At 44.6% G+C, this 25,550-nt stretch overlaps 1 protein-coding gene across 7 annotated transcripts in view; it reads right to left on the bottom strand.

The window, feature by feature from the left end:
* Nucleotides 1–16,030, bottom strand: part of LOC130274181 (cingulin-like) — a 419,288-nt gene extending 403,258 nt beyond the window's left edge. For 5 of the 7 annotated variants that reach the window (XM_056522192.1, XM_056522194.1, XM_056522195.1 and 2 more), the window contains exon 1: nucleotides 15,690–15,798. In XM_056522192.1, coding sequence (XP_056378167.1) covers nucleotides 15,690–15,776 — 87 coding nt within the window. In that variant the 5' untranslated portion in view covers nucleotides 15,777–15,798. Of the gene's footprint in view, nucleotides 1–15,689; nucleotides 15,799–15,836 lie in introns of those variants that run through there. The other 2 variants (XM_056522196.1, XM_056522193.1) reach the window with 2 other exon arrangements.
* Between the last annotated feature and the right edge of the window lie 9,520 nt (nucleotides 16,031–25,550).

Here is a 25,550-nt window from a genome sequence, read left to right as displayed (position 1 = left end):
TAGCTAATGAGACATATGTATGAATTCATGATGAATAGCTCTATACAGCCATGCACGTAATTTTTCCCCTAAAAGCCTGCTGACAGGTCTCTTTAAGGAACAATAGTGTGAATTTTCAGTAAACCTATTTTATAACATGAAGGTGCCACATTTGCATCAGATGACTAGTACCAGTAGAAATAAATTGTATCAATGCTAACCTTCCCTATGTGACAGTCACCTGATCGTGTTTATTGTGTAACCCCCTGTTTCATCATGTGTCAATATTCACTTCAAAAACAATTGCCACGAACCTACAAAATAACTAATAAAATAAAAACAAAAAGTACCAACTCTAAGCACTCATTACCAAGACATCTTGGTAATCATCCTCCTCTCTCCGCGGAGTTTAAACACTACATTAAATTACAAATTCAGCATGTAAAAAAGCCGCTGTTCATCCTTAAAATGTAATTACGGCAGCTGAAAAAGAATGCTTCATTTACAGGCTGAAAGGAGCAAAATAACAGGGTTTATCAGCAATAATAAGACACAGGAAAGTTGTATTATTGTAAAGGAACTCTCAGTGGTTACCAACTGATGCATTATTTAAAGCAAATCGATTTCCAAATATTATCTAAAAGCAATGCCCTAACAGGGATTTGGAATTTGTATCGCCCGACGCCCGAGACATGCAGTTCCGGGCGCTGGGCAGGTGAATTTTTCAGGCCCTTCGTCCTGAATCGGGCAAGCAGGTACAGACCTGAAAGCCCCCGACAAGCACGGCTGCGCTCAGAGGGGAGTATGGAGCCTGCTTCGTACTCTGCAGCCCCCCAGCGATCCCGATCAAAGCGGATATTAACCCTTTAGATCGCCACTGTCAAAGCTGACAGCGGCGTCTAAAGGGACATGTGAATGCTCCCTGGTGAATGCTCCGCGGCGGGGGGGGGGGGGGGTGATCCACTATAGAGGTAGCTGGGGGGCTCACCTCTGTTTCCCTGGTGTCCCTTGGCTCTGTCATTGATAGAGCCTGGCTGGACTAGACTCTATCAATGGATCGCAGAACACACAGATCAATGGAGTTCAATAGAACTCTATTGATCTGTATGAGGAATCTAATGATTCCTCTTATAAGTCTCCTAAGGGACTGATAAAATGGGAAAAAAATGTTTAGTAAAAATTTAAGATACACATTACCCCTTCCATATTAAAAGTTCAAATCACGCCCTTTTCCTATATAAAAACATTAAGATACCAAAAGAAAAAATTCCTACACAGTAGGTCCTACGCCACAAGACATAGATTAAATTCATAAAGAAAGGCGTCAAACAGGACATAAATATCACAAAGTATACTTTATTAACATGAATCCAAAATGACAAGACATTTAAAATAAATTTAAAGGAATACATATATAGTAATAATCATGAATCCACAAAATGCTGAGAGAGAAACGGGGGCTACGCTTGTCTGCCAGGAAAAAGGGGGAAGTAATTGGTGCACAAAATATTGACTCCCGTGGATTAATGAAAGAGACTGCTGCTCATATATTGTGGATTGAGTTTTAAAGTCGGATCCAGCAAGTATGCTCGGACCACAGGTAAGTACAAAAAATCATAGAGCAGACAAAGAAACCCCAGGGGATCAATAATGCATTAGAGGTAGGGCAAAATCAAAACTGGACAGAGATAACAAAATACTCTACCAAGTGGAGCAAAGAGTACGGCGCTACAGCCACCCAACGTTTCACCAATGAAGGCTTCTTCCGGGGTGTCGGAAGAAGCCTTCATTGGTGAAACGTTGGGTGGCGGGTGGCTTTAGCGCCGTACTCTTTGCTCCACTTGGTAAAGTATTTTGTTATCTCTGTCCAGTTTTGATTTTGCCCTACCTATAATGCATTATTGATCCCCTGGGGTTTCTTTGTCTGCTCTATGATTTTTTGTACTTACCTGTGGTCCGAGCATACTTGCTGGATCCGACTTTAATACTCAATCCACAATATATGAGCAGCAGTCTCTTTCATTAATCCACGGGAGTCAATATTTTGTGCACCAATTACTTACCCCTTTTTCCTGGCAGACAAGTGTAGCCCCCGTTTCCCTCTCAGCATTTTGTGGATTCATGATTATTACTATATATGTATTCCTTTAAATTTATTTTAAATGTCTTGTCATTTTGGATTCATGTTAATAAAGTATACTTTGTGATATTTATGTCCTGTTTGACGCCTTTCTTTATGAATTTAATCTATATAAAAACATGTAAACATAATAAAAATAAATATGTTTGGGATTGCTGTGTGCAGAAATTGAACTAACTATTAAAATATAACATTATGTATCGCGTACAGTAAACGTAAAAAAAAAAATAAAAAATCATAGAATTGAAATTTTTATAATATCCCAGAAAAAAAAAGTTAAAAGCTATTAAAAAGTCAGATCAATACCAAAATGGTACCGATACAAAAAAAAGATTATGGTGCAAAAAATTAGCCCTCATACAGCCTGGTATGTGAAATTTTTTTATTTATTTTTTTTAAAGCTACAGGGGTCAGAAAATTGCAATTAAAAAAATAAATCAAAGAAGTTCAGAAACTATACAAATCTGGTATTGCTGTAATCAGGCCAGTCTAAAAAGTATCAAAATAACATGTTAGCTCAACCACAAGGTAAATGGTGTAGAAAATAAAACCACCAAATTTGCTAAATTATCTTTTACTATTTCAATTTCACTTCACCAATATTTTAGTTTTTGTTTCAGAGAATATGTTAAATTAAAAGGTATCATTATAGTAATCAGTTATGGCTATTATAGGGCAAGGAGGAAATAACGAGAGTGTAAAAGCAAAAATTGGCCCGGACAAGCGGATCGTCATGAGGGACAAGTAGATTTTGCTCCGTTTTTGTCCCATGGACAAGTACGGTAGTTTTTTATTAAATTTCCACACCCCTGCCTAAGGATACGTTCACACGGGCGGATTTATTTGCGGGTTTCCCACTGCGTATTTGAAAGCGGGCGGGCTCTTCTTGGCTGTCCGCAGCAAATTTTCCGCTGTGTAATTTCCACTGCGGAAAATCCACCACAAGCCCCATTGAAGTCAGTAGGGTCTGCAGCGGATTTTCCATAGAGGAAAATCTGCTGCGAACAGCCGAGAAGAGCCTGCCCCCTTTCAAATACGCAGCGGGAAACCCGCAAATAAATCCCCCCATGTGAACGTACCCTAAAGATGGAGACCTGCAGCTTCCCATTTACTGACACTACTCTGCGGATGGGGCAGTTCTCCTACAGAGGTCTCATTCGTAGAACAGGCACAGGTAAACAGAAATGTTCCTTTAGATCAGTGCTCACAGTAATCTATTGTTACGCCGAGCGCTCCGGGTCCCCGCTCCTCCCCGGAGCGCTCGCTACACTTCCCTCACTGCAGCGCCCCGGTCGGTTCCACGGACCCGGGGCGCTGCGTTACCACCTCCGGCCGGGATGCGATTCGCGATGCGGGTAGCGCCCGCTCGCGATGCGCACCCCGGCTCCCGTACCTGACTCGCTCCCCGTCAGTTCTGTCCCGGCGCGCGCGGCCCCGCTCCCTAGGGCGCGCGCGCGCCGGGTCTTTGCGATTTAAAGGGCCACTGCACCGCTGATTGGTGCAGTGGTTCCAATTAGTGTTTACACCTGTGCACTTCCCTATATCACCTCACTTCCCCTTCACTCCCTCGCCGGATCTTGTTGCCCTAGTGCCAGTGAAAGCGTTCCTTGTGTGTTCCTTGCCTGTGATTCCAGACCTTCTGCCGTTGCCCCTGACTACGATCCTTGCTGCCTGCCCCGACCTTCTGCTACGTCCGACCTTGCTTCTGTCTACTCCCTTGTACCGCGCCTATCTTCAGCAGCCAGAGAGGTTGAGCCGTTGCTAGGGGATACGACCTGGTCACTACCGCCGCAGCAAGACCATCCCGCTTTGCGGCGGGCTCTGGTGAAAACCAGTAGTGACTTAGAACCGATCCTCTAGCACGGTCCACGCCAATCCCTCTCTGGCACAGAGGATCCACCACCTGCCAGCCGGCATCGTGACAGTAGATCCGGCCATGGATCCCGCTGAAGTTCCTCTGCCAGTTGTCGCTGACCTCACCACGGTGGTCGCCCAGCAGTCACAACAGATTGTGCAACAAGGCCAACAGCTGTCTCAACTGACTGTTATGCTACAACAGTTACTACCACAGCTCCAGCAATCATCTCCTCCGCCAGCTCCTGTACCTCCTCCGCAGCGAGTGGCCGCTTCTGGAATACGACTATCCTTGCCGGATAAATTTGATGGGGACTCTAAGTTTTGCCGTGGCTTTCTTTCCCAATGTTCATTACACTTGGAGATGATGTCGGACCAGTTCCCCACTGAAAGGTCTAAGGTGGCTTTCGTAGTCAGCCTGCTGTCTGGAAAAGCCCTGGCTTGGGCCACACCGCTCTGGGACCGCAATGACCCCGTCACTGCCTCTGTACACTCCTTCTTCTCGGAAATTCGAAGTGTCTTTGAGGAACCTGCCCGAGCCTCTTCTGCTGAGACTGCCCTGTTGAACCTGGTCCAGGGTAATTCTTCCGTTGGCGAGTATGCCGTACAGTTCCGTACCCTTGCTTCAGAATTATCCTGGAATAATGAGGCACTCTGCGCGACCTTTAAAAAAGGCCTATCCAGCAACATTAAAGATGTTCTGGCCGCACGAGAAATCCCTGCTAACCTACATGAACTCATCCATCTTGCCACTCGCATTGACATGCGTTTTTCCGAACGGCGTCAGGAGCTCCGCCAGGATATGGACTCTGTTCGCACGAGGCGTTTCTTCTCCCCGGCTCCTCTCTCCTCTGGTCCCCTGCAACCTGTTCCTGTGCCTCCCGCCGTGGAGGCTATGCAGGTCGACCGGTCTCGCCTGACACCCCAAGAGAGGACACGACGCCGCATGGAGAATCTCTGCCTGTACTGTGCTAGTACCGAACACTTCCTGAAGGATTGTCCTATCCGTCCTCCCCGCCTGGAAAGACGTCCGCTGACTCCGCACAAAGGTGAGACAGTCCTTGATGTCTACTCTGCTTCTCCACGTCTTACTGTGCCTGTGCGGATGTCTGCCTCTGCCTTCTCCTTCTCTGCTGTGGCCTTCTTGGACTCTGGATCTGCAGGAAATTTTATCTTGGCCTCTCTCGTCAACAGGTTCAACATCCCGGTGACCAGTCTCGCCAGACCCCTCTACATCAATTGTGTAAACAATGAAAGATTGGACTGTACTATACGTTTCCGCACGGAGCCCCTTCTAATGTGCATCGGATCTCATCACGAGAGGATTGAACTGTTGGTCCTCCCCAATTGCACTTCTGAAATCCTTCTTGGACTTCCCTGGCTTCAACTCCATTCCCCAATCCTGGATTGGTCCACTGGGGAGATCAAGAGTTGGGGGCCCTCTTGTTCCAAGGACTGCTTAAAACCGGTTCCCAGTAAACCTTGCCGTGTCCCTGTGCTTCCTCATGTAACCGGTCTCCCTAAGGCCTATATGGACTTTGCGGACGTTTTTTGCAAAAAACAAGCTGAGACTCTACCTCCTCACAGGCCTTATGATTGTCCCATTGACCTCCTCCCGGGCACTACTCCACCCCGGGGCAGAATCTATCCTCTGTCCGTCCCAGAGACTCTTGCCATGTCTGAATACGTCCAAGAAAATTTAAAAAAGGGCTTTATCCGTAAATCCTCCTCTCCTGCCGGAGCCGGATTTTTCTTTGTGTCCAAAAAAGATGGCTCTCTACGTCCTTGCATTGACTACCGCGGTCTTAATAAAATCACGGTTAAGAACCGCTACCCCCTACCCCTCATCTCTGAACTCTTTGATCGTCTCCAAGGTGCCCATATTTTTACCAAACTGGACTTAAGAGGTGCTTATAATCTCATCCGCATCAGAGAGGGGGATGAATGGAAAACGGCATTTAACACCAGAGATGGACACTTTGAGTATCTGGTCATGCCCTTTGGTCTATGCAACGCCCCTGCCGTCTTCCAAGACTTTGTTAATGAAATTTTTCGTGATCTCCTATACTCCTGTGTTGTTGTATATCTGGACGATATCCTGATTTTTTCTGCCAATCTTGAAGAACACCGCCAGCATGTCCGTATGGTTCTTCAGAGACTTCGTGATAATCAACTCTATGCCAAAATAGAGAAATGTCTGTTTGAATGCCAATCTCTTCCTTTTCTAGGATACTTGGTCTCTGGCCAGGGACTACAAATGGACCCAGATAAACTCTCTGCCGTCTTAGATTGGCCACGCCCCTCCGGACTCCGTGCCATCCAACGTTTTTTGGGGTTCGCCAATTATTACAGGCAATTTATTCCACATTTTTCTACCATTGTGGCTCCTATTGTGGCTTTAACAAAAAAAAAATGCCGATCCCAAGTCTTGGCCTCCTCAAGCGGAAGACGCCTTTAAACGACTCAAGTCTGCCTTTTCTTCGGCTCCCGTGCTCTCCAGACCTGACCCATCTAAACCCTTCCTATTGGAGGTTGATGCCTCCTCAGTGGGAGCTGGAGCTGTCCTTCTACAAAAAAACTCTTCCGGGCATGCTGTTACTTGTGGTTTTTTTTCCAGGACCTTCTCTCCGGCGGAGAGGAACTACTCCATCGGGGATCGAGAGCTTCTAGCCATTAAATTAGCACTTGAGGAATGGAGGCATCTGCTGGAGGGATCAAGATTTCCAGTTATTATTTACACCGATCACAAGAACCTCTCCTACCTCCAGTCTGCCCAACGGCTGAATCCTCGTCAGGCCAGGTGGTCTCTGTTCTTTGCCCGATTTAATTTTGAAATTCACTTTCGGCCTGCTGATAAGAACATTAGGGCCGATGCTCTCTCTCGTTCCTCAGATGCCTCTGAAATTGAACTCTCTCCTCAACACATCATTCCTCCTGACTGCCTGATTTCCTCTTCTCCAGCCTCCATCAGGCAAACTCCTCCAGGAAAGACCTTTGTTTCTCCACGCCAACGCCTTGGGATCCTCAAATGGGGCCACTCCTCCCATCTCGCAGGTCATGCGGGCATTAAGAAATCTGTGCAACTCATCTCTCGCTTCTATTGGTGGCCGACTCTAGAGACTGATGTGGTGGACTTTGTGCGAGCCTGCACTATCTGTGCCCGGGATAAGACTCCTCGCCAGAAGCCCGCTGGTTTTCTTCATCCTCTACCTGTCCCCGAACAACCTTGGTCTCTGATTGGTATGGATTTTATTACTGACTTACCCCCATCCCATGGCAACACTGTTATTTGGGTGGTCGTTGATCGATTCTCTAAAATGGCACATTTCATCCCTCTTCCTGGTCTTCCTTCAGCGCCTCAGTTGGCTAAACAATTTTTTGTACACATTTTTCGTCTTCACGGGTTGCCTACACAGATCGTCTCGGATAGAGGCGTCCAATTTGTGTCTAAATTCTGGAGGGCTCTCTGTAAACAACTCAAGATTAAATTAAATTTTTCTTCTGCATACCATCCTCAATCCAATGGACAAGTAGAGAGAATTAACCAGATCTTGGGTGACTATTTACGACATTTTGTTTCCTCCCGCCAGGATGACTGGGCAGATCTTCTACCTTGGGCCGAATTCTCGTATAATTTCAGAATCTCTGAATCTTCCTCCAAATCTCCGTTTTTCGTGGTGTACGGCCGTCACCCTCTTCCCCCCCTCCCTACCCCCTTGCCCTCTGGTCTGCCCGCTGTGGATGAAATTTCTCGTGATCTTTCCACCATATGGAAAGAGACCCAAAATTCTCTCTTACAGGCTTCTTCTCGCATGAAGAGATTCGCAGATAAGAAAAGAAGAGCTCCTCCCATTTTTTCCCCTGGAGACAAGGTATGGCTCTCCGCTAAATATGTCCGTTTCCGTGTCCCGAGCTATAAGTTGGGACCACGCTATCTTGGTCCTTTTAAAGTTTTGTGTCAAATTAATCCTGTCTCTTACAAACTTCTTCTTCCTCCTTCTCTTCGTATCCCTAATGCCTTTCACGTCTCTCTTCTTAAACCTCTCATCCTCAACCGTTTTTCTCCTAAATCTGTTCCTCCCACTCCTGTTTCCGGCTCCTCGGACATCTTCTCTGTCAAAGAAATCTTAGCCTCTAAAAAGGTCAGAGGAAAAACTTTTTTTTTAGTGGATTGGGAGGGTTGTGGTCCAGAAGAGAGGTCCTGGGAACCTGAGGACAATATCCTGGACAAAAGTCTGATCCTCAGGTTCTCAGGCCCCAAGAAGAGGGGGAGACCCAAGGGGGGGGGTACTGTTACGCCGAGCGCTCCGGGTCCCCGCTCCTCCCCGGAGCGCTCGCTACACTTCCCTCACTGCAGCGCCCCGGTCGGTTCCACGGACCCGGGGCGCTGCGTTACCACCTCCGGCCGGGATGCGATTCGCGATGCGGGTAGCGCCCGCTCGCGATGCGCACCCCGGCTCCCGTACCTGACTCGCTCCCCGTCAGTTCTGTCCCGGCGCGCGCGGCCCCGCTCCCTAGGGCGCGCGCGCGCCGGGTCTTTGCGATTTAAAGGGCCACTGCACCGCTGATTGGTGCAGTGGTTCCAATTAGTGTTTACACCTGTGCACTTCCCTATATCACCTCACTTCCCCTTCACTCCCTCGCCGGATCTTGTTGCCCTAGTGCCAGTGAAAGCGTTCCTTGTGTGTTCCTTGCCTGTGATTCCAGACCTTCTGCCGTTGCCCCTGACTACGATCCTTGCTGCCTGCCCCGACCTTCTGCTACGTCCGACCTTGCTTCTGTCTACTCCCTTGTACCGCGCCTATCTTCAGCAGCCAGAGAGGTTGAGCCGTTGCTAGGGGATACGACCTGGTCACTACCGCCGCAGCAAGACCATCCCGCTTTGCGGCGGGCTCTGGTGAAAACCAGTAGTGACTTAGAACCGATCCTCTAGCACGGTCCACGCCAATCCCTCTCTGGCACAGAGGATCCACCACCTGCCAGCCGGCATCGTGACATCTATATGGGAAAACAAAGCTCCAAGGCGGATGGAAGTGCCTAAATATGCTAGGAGTAGTCAGAGTTTGGCGCAATACTTAATGCACTTGGTTGCATTACTGTAATATATGGATCTGTAAGGATGGACAAGCCTTTGGCTGTCCGGGCATGCTGGGAGTTGTAGTTTTACAACAGTCAGAGGCACACTGTTTAAAAAAAAAACACTACCTTGCTGAATTCTGTGCCTATTCTGCTCCATGTTAAATGGAATTTACCCTGAAATATAAAGTCTTGTTGACTAAAATAAAGTTGTGTGAACAACTCTCTATGGGAGAGCAGGAGTTTGGCTATCTCCGGCTCTCCAATAGAGATATATGGAGGGGGCGTGTTGGCTGCTGCTTTGTGTGGGGGTCGACACGCTCCGTTCCCAGAAGAGTCAGGGCCCTGCACAGGAGATCGCGAAGGGTTCAAGCGGTCGGACCCCCCACGATCTAAAACGTATGCGTTTTTCTGCATGATAGTTATCCTTTAACCCCTTAAGGACCAAGCCCATTTTTTGCACATCTGACCACTGTCACTTTAACCCCTTAGGGACGCAGGGTTTTTCCGTTTTTGCATTTTCATTTTTTGCTCATAACCTTCTAAAAATCATAACGCTTTCAATTTTGCACATAAAATTCCATATGATGGCTTATTTTTTGCGCAACCAATTCTACTCTGCAGTGACATTAGTCATTTTACCAAAAAATTTATTGTGCAACAAAATACTTTTGGGGGCTTCCGTTTCTAAGCAGTGCATTTTTCGGTAAAAATAACACCTTATCTTTATTCTGTAAGTCCATATGATGAAAATGATACCTTACATATATACGGTAGGTTGGATATTGCTGTACTTCTGAAAAAAATCATAAATACATGCAGGAAAATTTATACATTAAAAATTGTCATCTTCTGACCCTTATAACTTTTTTATTTTTCTGCGTACGGACCGGTGTGAGAGCTCATTTTTTTGCGCTCAGTTTTTATTGGTTCCGTTTTTGTATTGATCGGACTTTTTGAACGCATTTTATTCACTTTTTCATGATATAAAAAGTGACCAAAAATTAACTATAAACTTTAGAATTTTTTTGCGCGTATGCCATTGACCGTGCGGTTTAATAAACAATATATTTTTCTAATTCGGACATTTCCACACACGGTGAGATCAAATATGTTTATTTTTATTAACACTTTTTTTTTTTTTAATGGAAAAGGGGGGTGACTCAAACTTTTATTAGGGAAGGGGTTGAATGACCTTTATTAACTTTTTTTTTTCCCTTTTTTTTTTTTTTTGCAGTGTTATAGCTCCCATAGGGGCCTATAACACTGCACACACTGATCTTTTACACTGATCCCTGCAAAGCCATAGCTTTGTATTGATCAGTGTTATAGGCGGTCGATAGCTCAAGCCTGTATCTCAGGCTTGAAGCAATCAATCGCCGATCGGACGCGACGGAGCCATGTAAGGGGACCTCCACTCACGTGTTAGCTGATCGGGACATCGTGATCACGGCGTGACCGCGTTTTATTTACCGGGACCAGGCGTAGGGCATACAGGTACACCCTACGCCCTGAAGGGGTTAAGCATTAATGACTCTGGGATGCTTTTACTTTTAATTCTGATTCCGAGACTGTTTTTTTTGTGACACATTCTACATTTTGTTAGTAGTAAACTATTATACTTGCATCATTTCTTGGTGAAAAGTTCCAAAATTTGATGAAAAAATAGAAAATTTAGCATTTTTATAACTTTGAAGCTCTCTTCTTGTAATGAAAATAGACATCCCAAATAAATTATATATTGATTCACATATACAATATGTCTACTTTATATTTGCATCATAAAGTTGACATGTTTTTACTTTTGGAAAACATCAGAGGGCTTCAAAGTTCAGGAGCAATTTTCAAATTTTTCACAACATTGTCAAAATTGCCATTTTTCAGGGACCAGTTCAGTTTTGAAGTGGATTTGAAGGGCCTTCATATTAGAAATACCCCATAAATGACCCCATTATAAAAACTGCACCCCTCAAAGTATCTTAAATGACATTCAGTAAGTGTGTTAACCCTTTACGTGTTTCACAGGAATAGCAGCAAAGTGAAGGAGAGTATTAAAAATCTTAATTTTTTACACTCGCATGTTCTTGTAGACCCAGTGTTTGAATTTTTACAAGGGGTAGAAGGAGAAAAAGCCCCCAAAATTTGTAACCCAAGTTCTCCTGAGTAAGGAAATACATCATATGTGTATGTAAAGTGTTCGGCGGGCGCAGAAAGTGTTCGGAGGACGCAGTAGAGGGCTCAGAAGGGAAGGAGCGATAATGGGATTTTGGAGCCATTTCACATCCACATTCATTTTATTGTGCCAGAACAGCAAAAAAAAAATAAAGTGTTCGGCGGGCGCAGAAAGTGTTCGGCGGGCGCAGTAGAGGGCTCAGAAGGGAAGGAGCGATAATGGGATTTTGGAGCCATTTCACATCCACATTCATTTTATTGTGCCAGAACAGCAAAAAAAAAATAAAAAAAACACATGGCATACTATTATGGAAACTAAACCCCTCAAGGCACGTAACAAGGGGTCCAGTGAGCCTTAACACCCCACAGGTGTTTGACGACTTTTTGTTAAAGTCGGATGTGTAAATGAAAAAATATTTTATATATAATATAAGTGCAGTTTTTTTCCCCAAATTTACAATTTTTACAAAGGTAATGGGAGAAAATGCCCCCCAAAATTTGCAACCCCATCTCTTCTGAGTAAGGAAATACCCCATGTTAGGACGTAAAATGCTCTGCGGGCGAACTACAATGCTCAGAAGAGAAGGAGTCACATTTGGCTTTTGGAAAGCAAATTTAGCTGAAATGGTTTTTGGGGTCACATTTAGGAAGCCCCTATGGTGCCAGAAACGCAAAAAAAAAATAAAAAAAAATAACATGGCATACTATTTTGGAAACTACACCCCTCAAGGAATTTAACAAGGGGTACAGTGAGCCTTAACACCCCATAGGTGTTTGATGACTTTTTGTTAAAGTTAGATGTGGAAATGAAATTTTTTTTTTTCACTAAAATGCTGGTTTTTCGCCAAATTTTACATTTTTACAAGGGGTAATAGAAGAAAATGCCCCCCAAAATGTGTAATCCCATTTCCTCTGAGTATGGAAATACCCCATGTTTGGACGTCAAGTGCTCTGCTGGCGAACTACAATGACAGACTGTGCATGCTGGGAGTTGTACTTTTGCAACAGCTGGAGGCACACTGGTTGGAAAACCTTCAGGTTCTGTTACCTAATTCAGTATTTTCCAACCAGTGTGCTTCCAGCTGTTGCAAAACAACAACTCCCAGCATGTACTGATCGCCGAGGGGCATGCTGGGAGATGTAGTTATGCAACAGCTGGAAGTACGCAACTACAACTCCCAGCATGCCGAGACAGCTGTTTGCTTTTTGGGCATGCTGGGATTTGCAGTTTTGCAACATCTGGAGGGCTACAGTTTAGAGACCACTGCACAGTGATCTCCAAACTGTAGCCCTCCAGCTGTTGCAAAACTACAAATCCCAGCATGCCCAAACAGCAAAACGCTGTCTGGGCATGCTGGGAGTTGTAGTTTTGCAACATCTGGAGGCCTACAGTTTAGAGACCACAGTATAGTGGTCTCAAACTGTAGCCCTAGGCAACTACTCACCGGCTTCCCTAGGATCCATGGAGGATGCCGCACATGATCGCCACCGCCATAGATCGCCGCCGAGGGTAAGTGACCTCCGACACCGGTCACCAACGGTTCCCCTGCTCTGCCCGGACAACAGTGGGTTGGCAGAACGGGGGAACCGAACGTTAAACCACCCCCCCCCCCCCCCGCATCACTCCTATAAGCAGTCATCCCGGTCCTGTCCCCGCCCAACACGTGGCTGGGACCAAAATTCCCACAGGCATACAGGTACGCCCTTGGTCCTTAAAGGGGCACTCCGCCCCTAGACATCTTATACCCTATCCAAAGGATAGGGGATAAGATGTCAGATCGCCGCGGTCCCACTGCTGGCGACCCCTGGGATCGCCGCTGTGGCACTGCGCTATCATTACTGCACAGAGCGAGTCCGCTCTGTGCGTAATGACGGGTGCTACAGGGTACGGAGCAGTGTGGCGTCATGGCTCCGCCCCTCGTGACATCACGGCCCGTCCCCTTAATGCAAGTCTATGGCAGGGGGCATGATGGCCACGCCCCCTCCCATAGACTTGTATTGAAAGGGGTGGGCCGTGATGTCAAGAGGGGCGGAGCCATGACAGAACAATGCTCCGGCCCCTGTATTGCCAGTCATTACGTGCAGAGCGAACTCGCTCTGTGCCGTAATGATAGCGCGGTGCCGCAGCGGCGATCCCGGGGGTCGCCAGCAGCGGGACCGCGGCGATCTGACACCTTATCAACTATCCTTTGGATAGGGGATAAGATGTCTAGGGGCGGAGTACCCCTTTAAGTACCAGGGAGCAAAGGCGTACCTGTACGCCCTTGGTCCTTAAGGGGTTAATGCCTAATATTGACCAAATTACATCAAGGAGAATGTGGTGCAAACTAGTAAATAAAGAAAATTCTGTTAACAGTTTTACTGTTATTCTGACTCATTTCAGAACTGATAAAAGGACAGAGGTGGGCAGTGGTATACTGCACAACAGACCACACAAGGGATGTTTACCCTTATCAAAGGCTATGAAAAACTACCACTGCAGTTTGTGAGCCATGGCTAGAAGTGAATCCAGCAGGAAGGAGAAGTATAAGTCCTTCCTTTAGGCCATGTTCACATGAATTCAGTGGGATTCTGCAGCGCTGAACACATGGCGGAATTTCCGTCCTCTGCCCCTATCCAAAGGATAGGGTATAAGATGTCTGATAAATGTAAGTCTATGGGAGGGGGGCATGGCGGCCGACGCCCCTCCCATAGACTAAAATTGAGGTGGTGGGGCGTGACGTCACGAGGGGGCGGAGTCGTGATGTCATGATACTCTGTCCCCTGCATCGCCCATCATCAGCCACATAGCGATCCTCGCTCTGTGCAGCTGAGAGACGGGGATGCTGCAGGAGAGATCGTGGAGGTCCCCAGCGGCAGGACCCCCGTGAACAGACATCTTATCCCCTATCCAAAGGATAGGGGATAAGATGTCAAGGGGTGGAGTACCCCTTTACATGCTGCTAATTGGAAAAACTGCCACTGAGCCCAAAACACCAAAAAATTCCAAAGATGAGTGAAAAAACGCCCAAAGGAAAAACTGCCGAGTGGGTTTGCAGTTTCATAAAACACTGTTGATTTTCAGCTAACATCTGGCATTTGTGCCGATTTTTTTATTGGGGGGGGATAAGGCTATGTTCACACGGCGGATTTTCCGAGCAGAATCCAGAAATCCCGCTGCAGCAGAACAAGTTTATTGTTTCTGCGGATTCCACTTTGCATTGTCATCTATCGAGATGGCGCATTTCCGAGTGGTCTTTGCGACGGCCAAACATGCAGATGTGCAGAATGGGTGCCCATGCTTTTCGAGCAGACATTCCTCGCATTTTCCGCAGTATGAACATAGCCTTAGGGTAAGGTACCACGTAGCGCTAATGCAGTGTATTTCACGCAGCGCAGCAGGAAATACGCTGCCTTATCTCCGATCAGCATACACACAGGACTTCCCGGCGGCTGCCCTGTGTGTTCAGTGAGGTTTTCGGCAGGGGCCGCACACCAGCATGACTCTGACGTGCAGCCCCGCCTCCAAACCTCTGCTTTATGCTGTGCGTATGTTCACTGTAGAATGCGCAGATTTTGCGAAGTGTCAAATACGCTGTGTAAGGGCTATGTGGGACCGTAAAAAAATGCCATGTGGGTATGGTGTTTCATACAGCATTTTTTTGCCTGGAAAATAAAAAATTAACTATGGCGTTATAGGGGTACTCCATCCCTAGCCATCTTATTCTCTATGCAAAAGGATAGGGGAGAAGATGTCTGATCGCGGGGGTCCAGCCTCTGGGACATCCCGCAATCTCTGTGCAGCACCCGGCGTTCTGAACATTATTTTTAGAATGCTTGGTGCGGGCGGCCGTGGTCATAACGCCACGCTAGGCCCCCCGCCATTCATGTCTATTATGTTCAGAATGCCGGGTGCTGCACAGAGATCACGGGGGTCCCAGAGGCTGGAGCCCCGCGATCAGACTTCTTATCCCCCTATCCTTTGGATAGGGGGATAAGATGTCTAGGGGCGGAGTACCCAAAAAATGGCTTTTCACTAAAATGCTGTCTGTTTTCAGAATGGAGCTTCCTCTTACCAGCAATGGCGTACAGAATGCAACTACAGCATGCGCCAAATCTCAAAAGTATTTCAGACGCGCACTGTGCGGATGTCAGAAACTACAATAGGGTCTTGTAGTGTTTCCCAAGCAGGGTGCCTCCAGCTGTTGCAAAACTACAACTCCCAGCATGCCCGGACAGCCGAAGGCTGTCCGGGCATGCTGGGAGTTGTAGTTTTGCAACAGCTGGAGGCACCCTGCTTGGGAAACACCCCATACTAACTATGAATGGAGGCTATTGTGCTGATAAACGTCCCCAAAAACTTCCAAAAGATGTAACACGACCTAAAAGTTGTCTGCAAACAAAACATACAGAAGAAGAGGAGAAAAGTAATATCACAGATCAGTCCGCGTACGATAAGGAGCAGAATACAGGCTTCTCCTGAACCTACTACACAGGTGCCGCCCGGGAACGAGCATATCACAAGTTGTCTGCAATGCACGCAGCACCATGATAAAAAACACATGTTCCTCCTCATGACTATAGAGTGTGTGGGAAGAAGCTGGGAAACATTTCACCATAAGAAACATTCTGTTACCTGCAGGTGTACAGACTCCATGTAACCGCTTCACTGCCAGAGACCGCCGCGCTGCACTTCAGGCCACGCCCACAAACATCTCCATGGTGACGGCGACCAACGGGAGCGCAGAGAACGTCAGCCCCGCCCGCTCATTCCCTGAGCGGAGCGCTGTGATTGGCTGCACGCGCGGACGGTTAGGAGTTCTCTACAGTTTGTTTCTTGTTTGGGAAAACTGATACATTGTGTGGTACATTGTTTAGTGCGAGGGGGGCGGGGCTACAGCGGTGATGACACCCGGGGACTTCATTCTGTGTACTGTACTGCAGTTTTCAGTGCCTGATTGGTTGCTATGGGCAACTGGTCAACTTTTACTCTGTACAGGTTTTAAAGAGTACCTCTCATAAAAAAATGTATATGTTATAGTTTAATATATATATATATTGTAATTGGGTTCTATTAACCCCTTAAGGAACAGGCCAATTTTGGCCTTAAAGGGGTAGTCCAGTGGTGAAAAACTTATCCCCTATCCTATGGATAGGGGATAAGTTTGAGATCGCGGGGGTCCGACCACTGGGGCCCCCTGCGATCTCTCTGTACGGGGGCCAGGCTCTCCGGCCAGATAGCGGGTGTCGACCTCCGCACGAAGTGGCGGCCGACACGCCCCCTCAATACATCTCTATGGCAGAGCCGGAGATTGCCGAAGGCAGCGCTTCGGCTCTGCCATAGAGTTGTATTGAGGGGGCGTGTCGGCGGCCACTTCGTGCGGAGGTCGACATGCCCCTTTCCCGCGGGCTGTCGGGGCTCCGTACAGGAGATCGCAGGGGGCCCCTGCGGTCGGACCCCCGCGATCTCAAACTTATCCCCTATCCTTAGGATAGGGGATAAGTTGTTCACCACTGGGTCACCACTGGACTACTCCTTTAAGGACCAGACCAATTTCATTTTTGCATTTCCGTTTTTTACCTCTTCGCCTTCTAAAAATCATAACTCTCTTATATTTCCATCCACAGATCCATATGAGGACTTGTTTTTTGCGACACCAATTGTACTTTGTAATGACATCACTTATTTTACCATAAAATGTACGGCGCAACCAAACAAATATTATTAATGTGGGAAAATTGAAAAGAAAACCGGAATTTAGCAAATTTTGGAAGGTTTTGTTTTCACGCTGTACACTTTCCGGTAAAATGACATGTTTTCTTTATTCTGTGGGTCAATACGATTAAAATGATACCCATGGTATATGCTTTTCTATAATTGTACCGCTTAAAAAATCTCAAACCATTTTAACAAAATTAGTATGTTTGAAATTGCCCTATTTTGACCACCTATAACTTTCTCATTTTTCCGTATATGGGGCGATACGAGGGCAAATTTTTTGCACCATGATCTGTAGTTATTATCAGTACCACTTTTACTTAGGTTTTCATTTTTATAAATTTTTTATTACATTTATTTGGAATAAAATGTGACAAAAAAGCAGCAATTTGTGCCTTTTTTTTATTTTTTTACGTTTACGCCGTTCACCATACGGGATATTTAACAATATATTTTAATAGTTCAGACTTTTACACCTGCGGTGATACCAAATATGTGTATTATTTATTTTTTTTACGCTTTTTGGGGGGTAAAATGGGAAAAACGGACGTTTTACTTTTTATTGGGGGAGGGGATTTTTCACATTTTTTTAACTTTGTTATTTTACATTTTATTACTTTTTTTATTTTTATTTTTTTACACTTTTTATGTCCCCATAGGGTACTATTCATAGCAATTAGTTGATTGCTAATACTGTTCAGTGCTATGTATAGGACATAGCACTGATCAGTATTATCGGCTATCTCCTGCTTTGGTCTGCTCGATCTCAGACCAGAGCAGAAGACCTCGGGAGACAGCCGGAGCCAGGTAAGGGGACCTCCGTCCACCATGCTGGATGATCGGATCCCGGCGGCAGCGCTGCGGGCGATCCAATCATCCATTCAAAGTACTGCTTTGCCGCAGATGCCGTGACCTGCCGGACATGAGGCGAGCACCGCTCCTGTGCTCGCAATCAGGGCGGCGTGTAAATGTACGTCATGTTGCGTTAAGTACCACGTCACCATGATGTACAAAAACGTCCATTGTCGTTAAGGGGTTAAAAAAAATTATACTTTATTATGTTTTATGTGTTTGAGATTCTTGCAACTAGGGGGTCTCCCTAGGAGTCCCTTTTTTAGTGATTTCGGATTCACGAAATCTCGTACTCAGCGCAGCTCCCCGCCTGTTAGACCGGTGGGAGCGAGCGCTGTGCGCGCATCCACGCAGGGCGCGCTCCTGACTGCCGAGAGTCAGTGAAGTGCAGCTCATGAAGATCGCTTAGATAGAAGGAAGAAGGGTGGAAGCCGGCCCAGCACGGCTTCACCGGGAACGCCCACTTCATCCCCTCTCACAAGCTTCTAACTGAGCTACCGAAGATGAAGATCAAAAAAGTATTTATAGGGGGTTTACAATTGAAATAAACACTAGGATAGATATAGTAAGAGACAGGGAAAGATGGGGAGGGGGATTAGGGATAGTTTAGTTGATAATAGATACTCTTTAATAACTCTCCCCCTATGTGACTTCATACAACTGTACTAGTGGCCAGTGGATGCGTGCCCAATGCGATGTTCACATTGGAGATTCCGTGCGGAATTCTTACTTGTGACTAGTGTTGCTCGCGAATATTCGTAATACGAATTTTATTTGCGAATATCGCATATTCACGAATTCGCGAATATTCGCGAATATAGCGCTATATATTCGTAATTACGAATATTGTTTTTTTTTTTTTTTCACAGTACACATCACAGTGATCACCCCTCTCTGCTTCCAGCTTGTGTGGTGTAAAGAAGGCTCTAATACTACTGTGTGAGACTGGCGCGCGAATTTTCGCATATGCGAAAATTAGTATATGCTAATTTTCGCATATGCGGATTTTTGCTTATGTTAATTTTGTTTATGCTAATTTTTGCATATGTTAATTTTCGCATATGCGCATTTGCGCAAATGCGAAAATTAATCGAGATTATTCCGAATATGCGAATGTTCGCGAATATATGACGAATATTCGTCCATATATTCGCGAATATTCGCGAATTCGAATATGGCCTATGCCGCTCAACACTACTTGTGACCATAGCCTCAGGGTATGTTCCCCCAGCGAAAAGTCTGTGCGGAATTCTGACAGAATATTCCGCTGAGTCCCATTGATTTCAATTAAATTCTGCTGCACAGTTTAATTCCGGAGTACACAAAAAGAATAGACATGTCAGAAATGTATTGCCGTCTAGGGGACGGCACATTTTCGAGGGTACCTAGGGGCCTCCGGATTATTAAAATGTGCAGATTGTCCGCCTGGGTGTTTTATGGTTGGATATTCCACACATTTTACGTCGAGTGAACTAACCTAGCTAAGGCTACAAACATATAAAACGATTAACCCTAAAAGGGTTAGTAATACCTGCTACCCCATGTGCCAAAAATTTAAATAAAAATAAAAAGTGAGTTTGAAACATACAGCTCCATCAATGTCTGTAAAGATTGATATGGCGGATATAGCCAGAGGTGACCACCACCTAGTGTCACCACCAACGGAAACAATGTTAGTTGGTTATATTAGTATATCTTATAAAAGACACTCAGGGTCGGCACCACCTATAGGCAAATGAGGCAGGTGCCTAGAGCGCCCTCTTGATGGGGGGTTCCACTCTGCACCTGCCGCAAGTTACTGCTCACTAAACACCCACCCCCCTACCACTATCGGAGCTCTCAGTGTGGTGAGGCAGACGACATTACCGCTCTGCCCCATGAATGCAGAACAGCTCCATTGGCTCTGCCTCCATTGGTCCAGGCTGGCCCTTGAAAAATTCACGCACGTTTGTTCCTAGCACCTGACGTGTCCCTGTCTCCGCCCCCGAACCCCGGCTGTGCTGCTGAAGAAGCCAACTCTGTCCACAGAGCAGTGCCTGTCCACCGATCTCCGTGAGGAGACAGAGGATGTGTGTCACCCCAGTAGTAAGGAGATTACATAAGGAGGGGGTTTGTTACAGTGTATCACCCCCATAGTAAGGAGATTAAATGAGGAGGAGGTTTGTTACAGTGTGTCACCCCAGTATTAAGGAGATTACATGAGGAGGAGGTTTGTTACAGTGTGTCAGCCCAGTAGTAAAGAGATTACACGAGGAGGAGGTTTGTTACAGTGTCACCCCAGTAGTAAAGAGAATACATGAGGAGGAGGTTTGTTACAGTGTGTCACCCAAATAGTAAGGATATTACATGAGGAGGAGGTTTGTTACAGTGTGTCACTGTAGTAGTAAGGAGATTACATGAGGAGTGTGTAACCCCAGTAGTAAGGATGTTACATAAGGAGGAGGTTTGTTGCAGTGTGGCAGCCCAGTAGTAAGGAGATTACATAAGTAGGAGGTTTGTTGCAGTGTGGCAGCCCAGTAGTAAGGATATTACGTAAAGAGGAGGTTTGTTGCAGTGTGGCAGCCCAGTAGTAAGGAGATTACATGAGGAGATTTGTAAGAGTGTGTCACTGTAGTAGTAAGGAGATTACATGAGGAGGAGGTTTGTTGCAGTGTGTCACCCCAGTAGTAAGGAGATTACATATGAAGGAGGTTTGTTGCAATGTGGCAGCCCATTAGTAAGGAGGTTACATTACCTTACCCACCCACACTCACGATGTGGCGGTATTGCTTTGTTCTGGTATGTTGTTCAGTCATGGTATGGTGGTATTGTTCAGTTCTAGTACGGTGGTTTTATTCAGTCAGGATGTGGCGGTATTGTCCTGTTCTGGTGCTGCATTGTTATTCATTCACGGTATGGCGATATTGTTCTGTTATGGTATAGTCGTATTATGCAGTCATTGTATGTGGTATTGTTCCCATACAAATGGGGGAACACAGTCTAAAGCTATGTTTACAGATCAGACGAAAATATGTTTTTTTTAGACCAAGGGCTAAACTCCCAAGGGTGTGTGTGTTGGGGGATGGGGGTGGAAGGGGGGCTTCAAATTTAGTTTTTGCCTAGGGCGGCAAACATTCTTGCACCAGCCCTGTAGACAGCAAATACACAGAATATTTGCATAGGGTAGGACACTCAGAGCAAAAAAAGTGAAAGGATTATTTAAAAGCCCGCTACTCAATAAATCTTTGTATATACTCCAGTTGTTTGGAGATGCCATTTGATTTCATTGATGGTATTAACCCCTTAAGGACAAAGCCCATTTTGACCTTATCTGTCACTTTATACATTAAAAACTCTGAGTTTTAGTAGTTACTCTGAGTTGTTATGAGTAGTTAGGGAATACAATCTGAGTATACTGAGGGTGTACTTATACGCCCTTTGTCCTTAACCCTTTGCCGCAAATGGATGTACATTCACGTCTATTTGCGGCTCCCGAGGTATGACGCGCGCTCAGCAGGTGAGCGCGCATCATACCCGGTGGGTCCTGGTTGCTATAAGCAACCAGGACCCACAGCTAATGCCGGACATCGCCGATCAGGCTGATGTCCGGTATTAGCGCTTTAGACATGGCAATCAAACTTGATCGCCGCTTCTAAAACAAAAGTAAACATTGCCGGTTAACTCAGTCGTGCTGTTCGGGACCGCGGTGGTGAAATCGCGGTGTCCCGAACAGCTTGCAGGACGCAAGGAGGATCCCTACCTGCCTCCTCAGCGTCCGATTGCCGAATGACTGAACCATGCCTGAGACCCAGGCAGGAGCAGTCAAGCGGCAGAAACACTGATCAATGCTATGCTATGACATAGCATTGACCAGTATGCGAGATCAATGTACTGCATGTTATAGTCCCCCATGGGGTCTATAAGGCTGCTTTCACACTATAGAATTCTCCATTTTAAAGATCCGTTATAATGACCGGTTAACAAAACCGTTAAAAACAGCTGTTAAACGGCCGTTACAAAATCCCATTATAATCTATGGGATTTTTACATTATTCGTTTTAACCTGTCATAGCCTGTTATTAAAAACAGACGTTATTTTGTGATGGGAGAGTTAACGGGAGAAATAGTGCATGCACTATTTCTCCTGTTACTTACTCCCATCACAAATTAACGCTGCAACATCTAAATAAAAAAGTGTAAAGGGGGAGTTCAGGAGTTGTGATCAAGAGATTGTGGTAAAAGGACCTGTGTGGCTGTTTTAGGCAAAAATTGTGTTTTTTCGACCTTGAGCAGAAACAAAAAAGGGCCTAAAATAGAAGGGGGGTGTTTGGTTAAAACTAGAAAATACATGTAATGTAATGTAACAGGTCCGGTGAACGTTCGCAGCTAGAAATGCATTTTTGTTAAACCTAGTTAAAATGCTTTATATTTGGTTACACCAAGAAAATTCACCTAAAACACAGGTCAAGCCCACTGCACTGATTGCTTTCTATGGGCTTGTTGTGCAATCACTCTGCTGGGATTTATAGCGCAGAAAATGGACACAATAATACCGGTCACTTAGGCCAGCCCAATGCACAATGCTTTTCTCAAATTGCTTTGCAATGCTTTCTGGGATCAGTAGTTCCACAGTAAGTTCTGTGCACTGCTCACTGCTCAGCTTTCTCTCCAAGATGGCGGCCTAAACACAGTGCATAAGGTTTTATCAGTCTCTTAGACCCACCCCTATGCTGTCTCCTGATTGGCCTGGGAGCTGTTTTCAAGCAGTGATTGGCTATTCTGTGGTCATGTGATCTTGCAGCCAGCTGCAAAATATTGTGGGCTACCCTAATATCATCTCAGTATTCCTACTTCCTCATCTTATACTGAAATGTAAGTTGTCCCATTAACTTCCAAATGATTATTTGACAGTAAATAAACCTGTTTTCTCATTATTCGGAGGCAGAGATTGTGTTAATTTACCCATCTACACTTCAGTACACAGAATGGGACTAAATGGGTTACTCCTGGCCTTGATAAAAATGACTACAGTACTTTATAAAATGACTACAGTACTCTTTGGCTATTAAAAATTATTTTGCTGTCTATTGAGACAGTAGACGTAGAACAAGGTTGAACGACTGAAAATATTTTTACTAGTCAGATTGTTTTACTTAACATACAATGTTGCAGTATTCAAAGGAATTCTAGTGGAACCTCTATACGCATTACTACCATCTAACAAAGGGACGATCTGCTTTTCAGTCCACAGAGCCCATTATCTCTGGCCTTGCATTTGTTCCTCTGCTGTTAGATTTATTTAATTAAACATACCTTGAACTGCATTTCCCCAAGAAAACACTTAACTTTCTCACATTCTTTATTCAGCTTCATGTTCATATGATCTTTAATACGATCTTTAACAATCACTGTTTTCCTTGACGACCCTCCTGAATGTAAAAGAATGATAGTTTGCCTACCCCACTGTCATTTACCTTGGAAGATAAACAATATATCCTATTTTAATTATTTTGGGCCCTTAAACTCTACCCCCACCAGTCCTGTGACATGGTTTTCACTGATAATCATATATATATATATATATATATATATATATATATATATATATTTAGACCCTAAAAATAAAAACAACTTATGTGTCAAGTGGCACTTGTTACCAATCAATAGCATGCTTCACCGCATTGCACGCTGATAGCAAAGTCAAGCTATTGGAGATGCTAAGAAGTCTGCTGTCTTGTGAAATTTTAAAGACTATTAAATTTATAATAAAGTGAAGCTATTGTGTTTTTTTCCCGTAAAGATTTTTTTTTTTTTACATTTGATACTTTACAATATTTCATAGATTCCTATAATCATTTTTAAAATTAAGGGTTCTGTTAAAATATTGACTTGGATCCATTTACTCAGATAGGAGTAATATTATAGTGTTGAGGTTCTTTCAAGAGGTAGTAAGGAGCCTGTTATTTTCTTACAGAAGCTAATAAAGTTATATAGTTCCTTTTCCACCCAATAAGTCACAGCAGACAAGGAGGCTTATAACAGTGTTCACACTGTATTTCTTAATAAAGGCAGTTTTTGCCAAAATGTCATTTTAAGGGGTACAAATAAGAGAGCACAACGTGAACACTGTTCTGAGCCTCCTTGTGTGATGTGACTTTTTGCTGAATTTGTAATTGGATCTGGGCTTGCTATGTGGATGCTCTCTGGCATGGTGAATGGACTCCAGTGCTGTCTTCTTTTCTTCTGCCTCTAATTTAGTTGCATAGTTAGTATGGGTGATAAAGCACACATGTCCCTCAAGTTACAAGGAAGAGGTGGATTAAAAGAAGGAGTGTGGGTGGATAAAGGGGAGGGGATGGCATTCAATATTTCTACATACTTGTATGTATAAATGTTATTTTGTTTTAAGACTGTATCTAAACTTGTTTTGAAGCCTTCAGTTGTTTTTGATGTGACTAGTTCCTGAGGTAGACTGTTCACAGTTCTTAAGGTAAAGAATGCTTGTCGCCACTTGATATTGAACCACCTTTTTGTGAGTCTATAGATCTTTTATCGCCCACCACTGATCTTTAAAGATTATCCCCAGGTAATGCAAGGATTAAGGACCCAGAAAAACACTTTGGTCCCTCACATTAGTCCACTGAAGGGAAAAATGCAAGCATTACTTGTCCTGCCTTGTAAAGTCAGCTGGTCCTGTCCTCATGTACATCTGGCAGTGAATCACTGGGTAGTGGTCAGTGGGTATAGACAGTAATAACAAACCTCCAACACAAAGCAGAAATAAATTCAACATCTCCATTTTATTTTTATTTTGTCCATATAATGCAAGTAACAGGCAAGGGAAGACCACATGAGCAGTGAATATGCTTAATTTTGTATTACAATCAAGCTGACAGATTTTGAATCAACTTTTTGAAAAACTTTTTAGATTACAATAACCAATAATGGTCTGTTTTTGGAGAATTGCCACTTGAAACTACCTTCAACCTACTGTGTATTGCCTCAGACCGCGCTATAATTTACATCCCTGGTAAAACGCTTGTGAATTATTGGGGACAATAAGACTCAATCAGTCAGTACTATATTCCTAAGTCACGCGTAGTAACTGGTTATCTAGTAGTACATCTCTACAATATAGCAATATAAAAGGAAAATATGCTTTTTTGGACTCCAGATAAGTAGTAGTAGTCCAACAAAAAAAAATTATATAAATTGTGTATTGTAATAATTGTAAAAAAAAAATTACCCCTTAATTGATTTTTTTTTATTCCAACCCAAAAATATATTTTTTGTTTTCATTATATATATTTTTTAAAACAAAGGGAGCCATTTAACCCCTTTAGGACTCATCCCATTTTCACCTTAAGGATGCAGGCCTTTTTTGCAAATCTGACCACTGTCACCATAAACATTAATAACTCTGGCATGCTTTTACTTTTCATTCTGATTCCAAGAATGTTTTATCGTGACTTATTCTACTTTATGTTAGTGGTAAAATTTCGTTGATACTTGCATAATTGCATTTTTTTATTCTTTGAAGCTCTCTGCTTATAAGGAAAATGGATATTCCAAATAAATTATATATTGATTCGCATATACACTATGTCTATTTTATAATTGCATCATAAAGTTGACAAGTTTTTACTTTTGGACGACATCAGAGGGCTTCAAAGTTCAGCAGCAATTTTCCAATTTTTCACTAAATTTTTAAATCAGAATTTTTCAGGGATCAGTTCAGTTTTGAAGTTGATTTGAAGGGCCTTCATATTAGAAATACCCTACAAATGACCCCATTATAAA

The sequence above is a fragment of the Hyla sarda genome, chromosome 5 (assembly GCF_029499605.1).
Source record: "Hyla sarda isolate aHylSar1 chromosome 5, aHylSar1.hap1, whole genome shotgun sequence".
In the NCBI taxonomy this organism is placed as follows: Eukaryota; Metazoa; Chordata; class Amphibia; order Anura; family Hylidae; genus Hyla; species Hyla sarda.
This window is presented reverse-complemented; position numbering and strand designations above follow the sequence as displayed.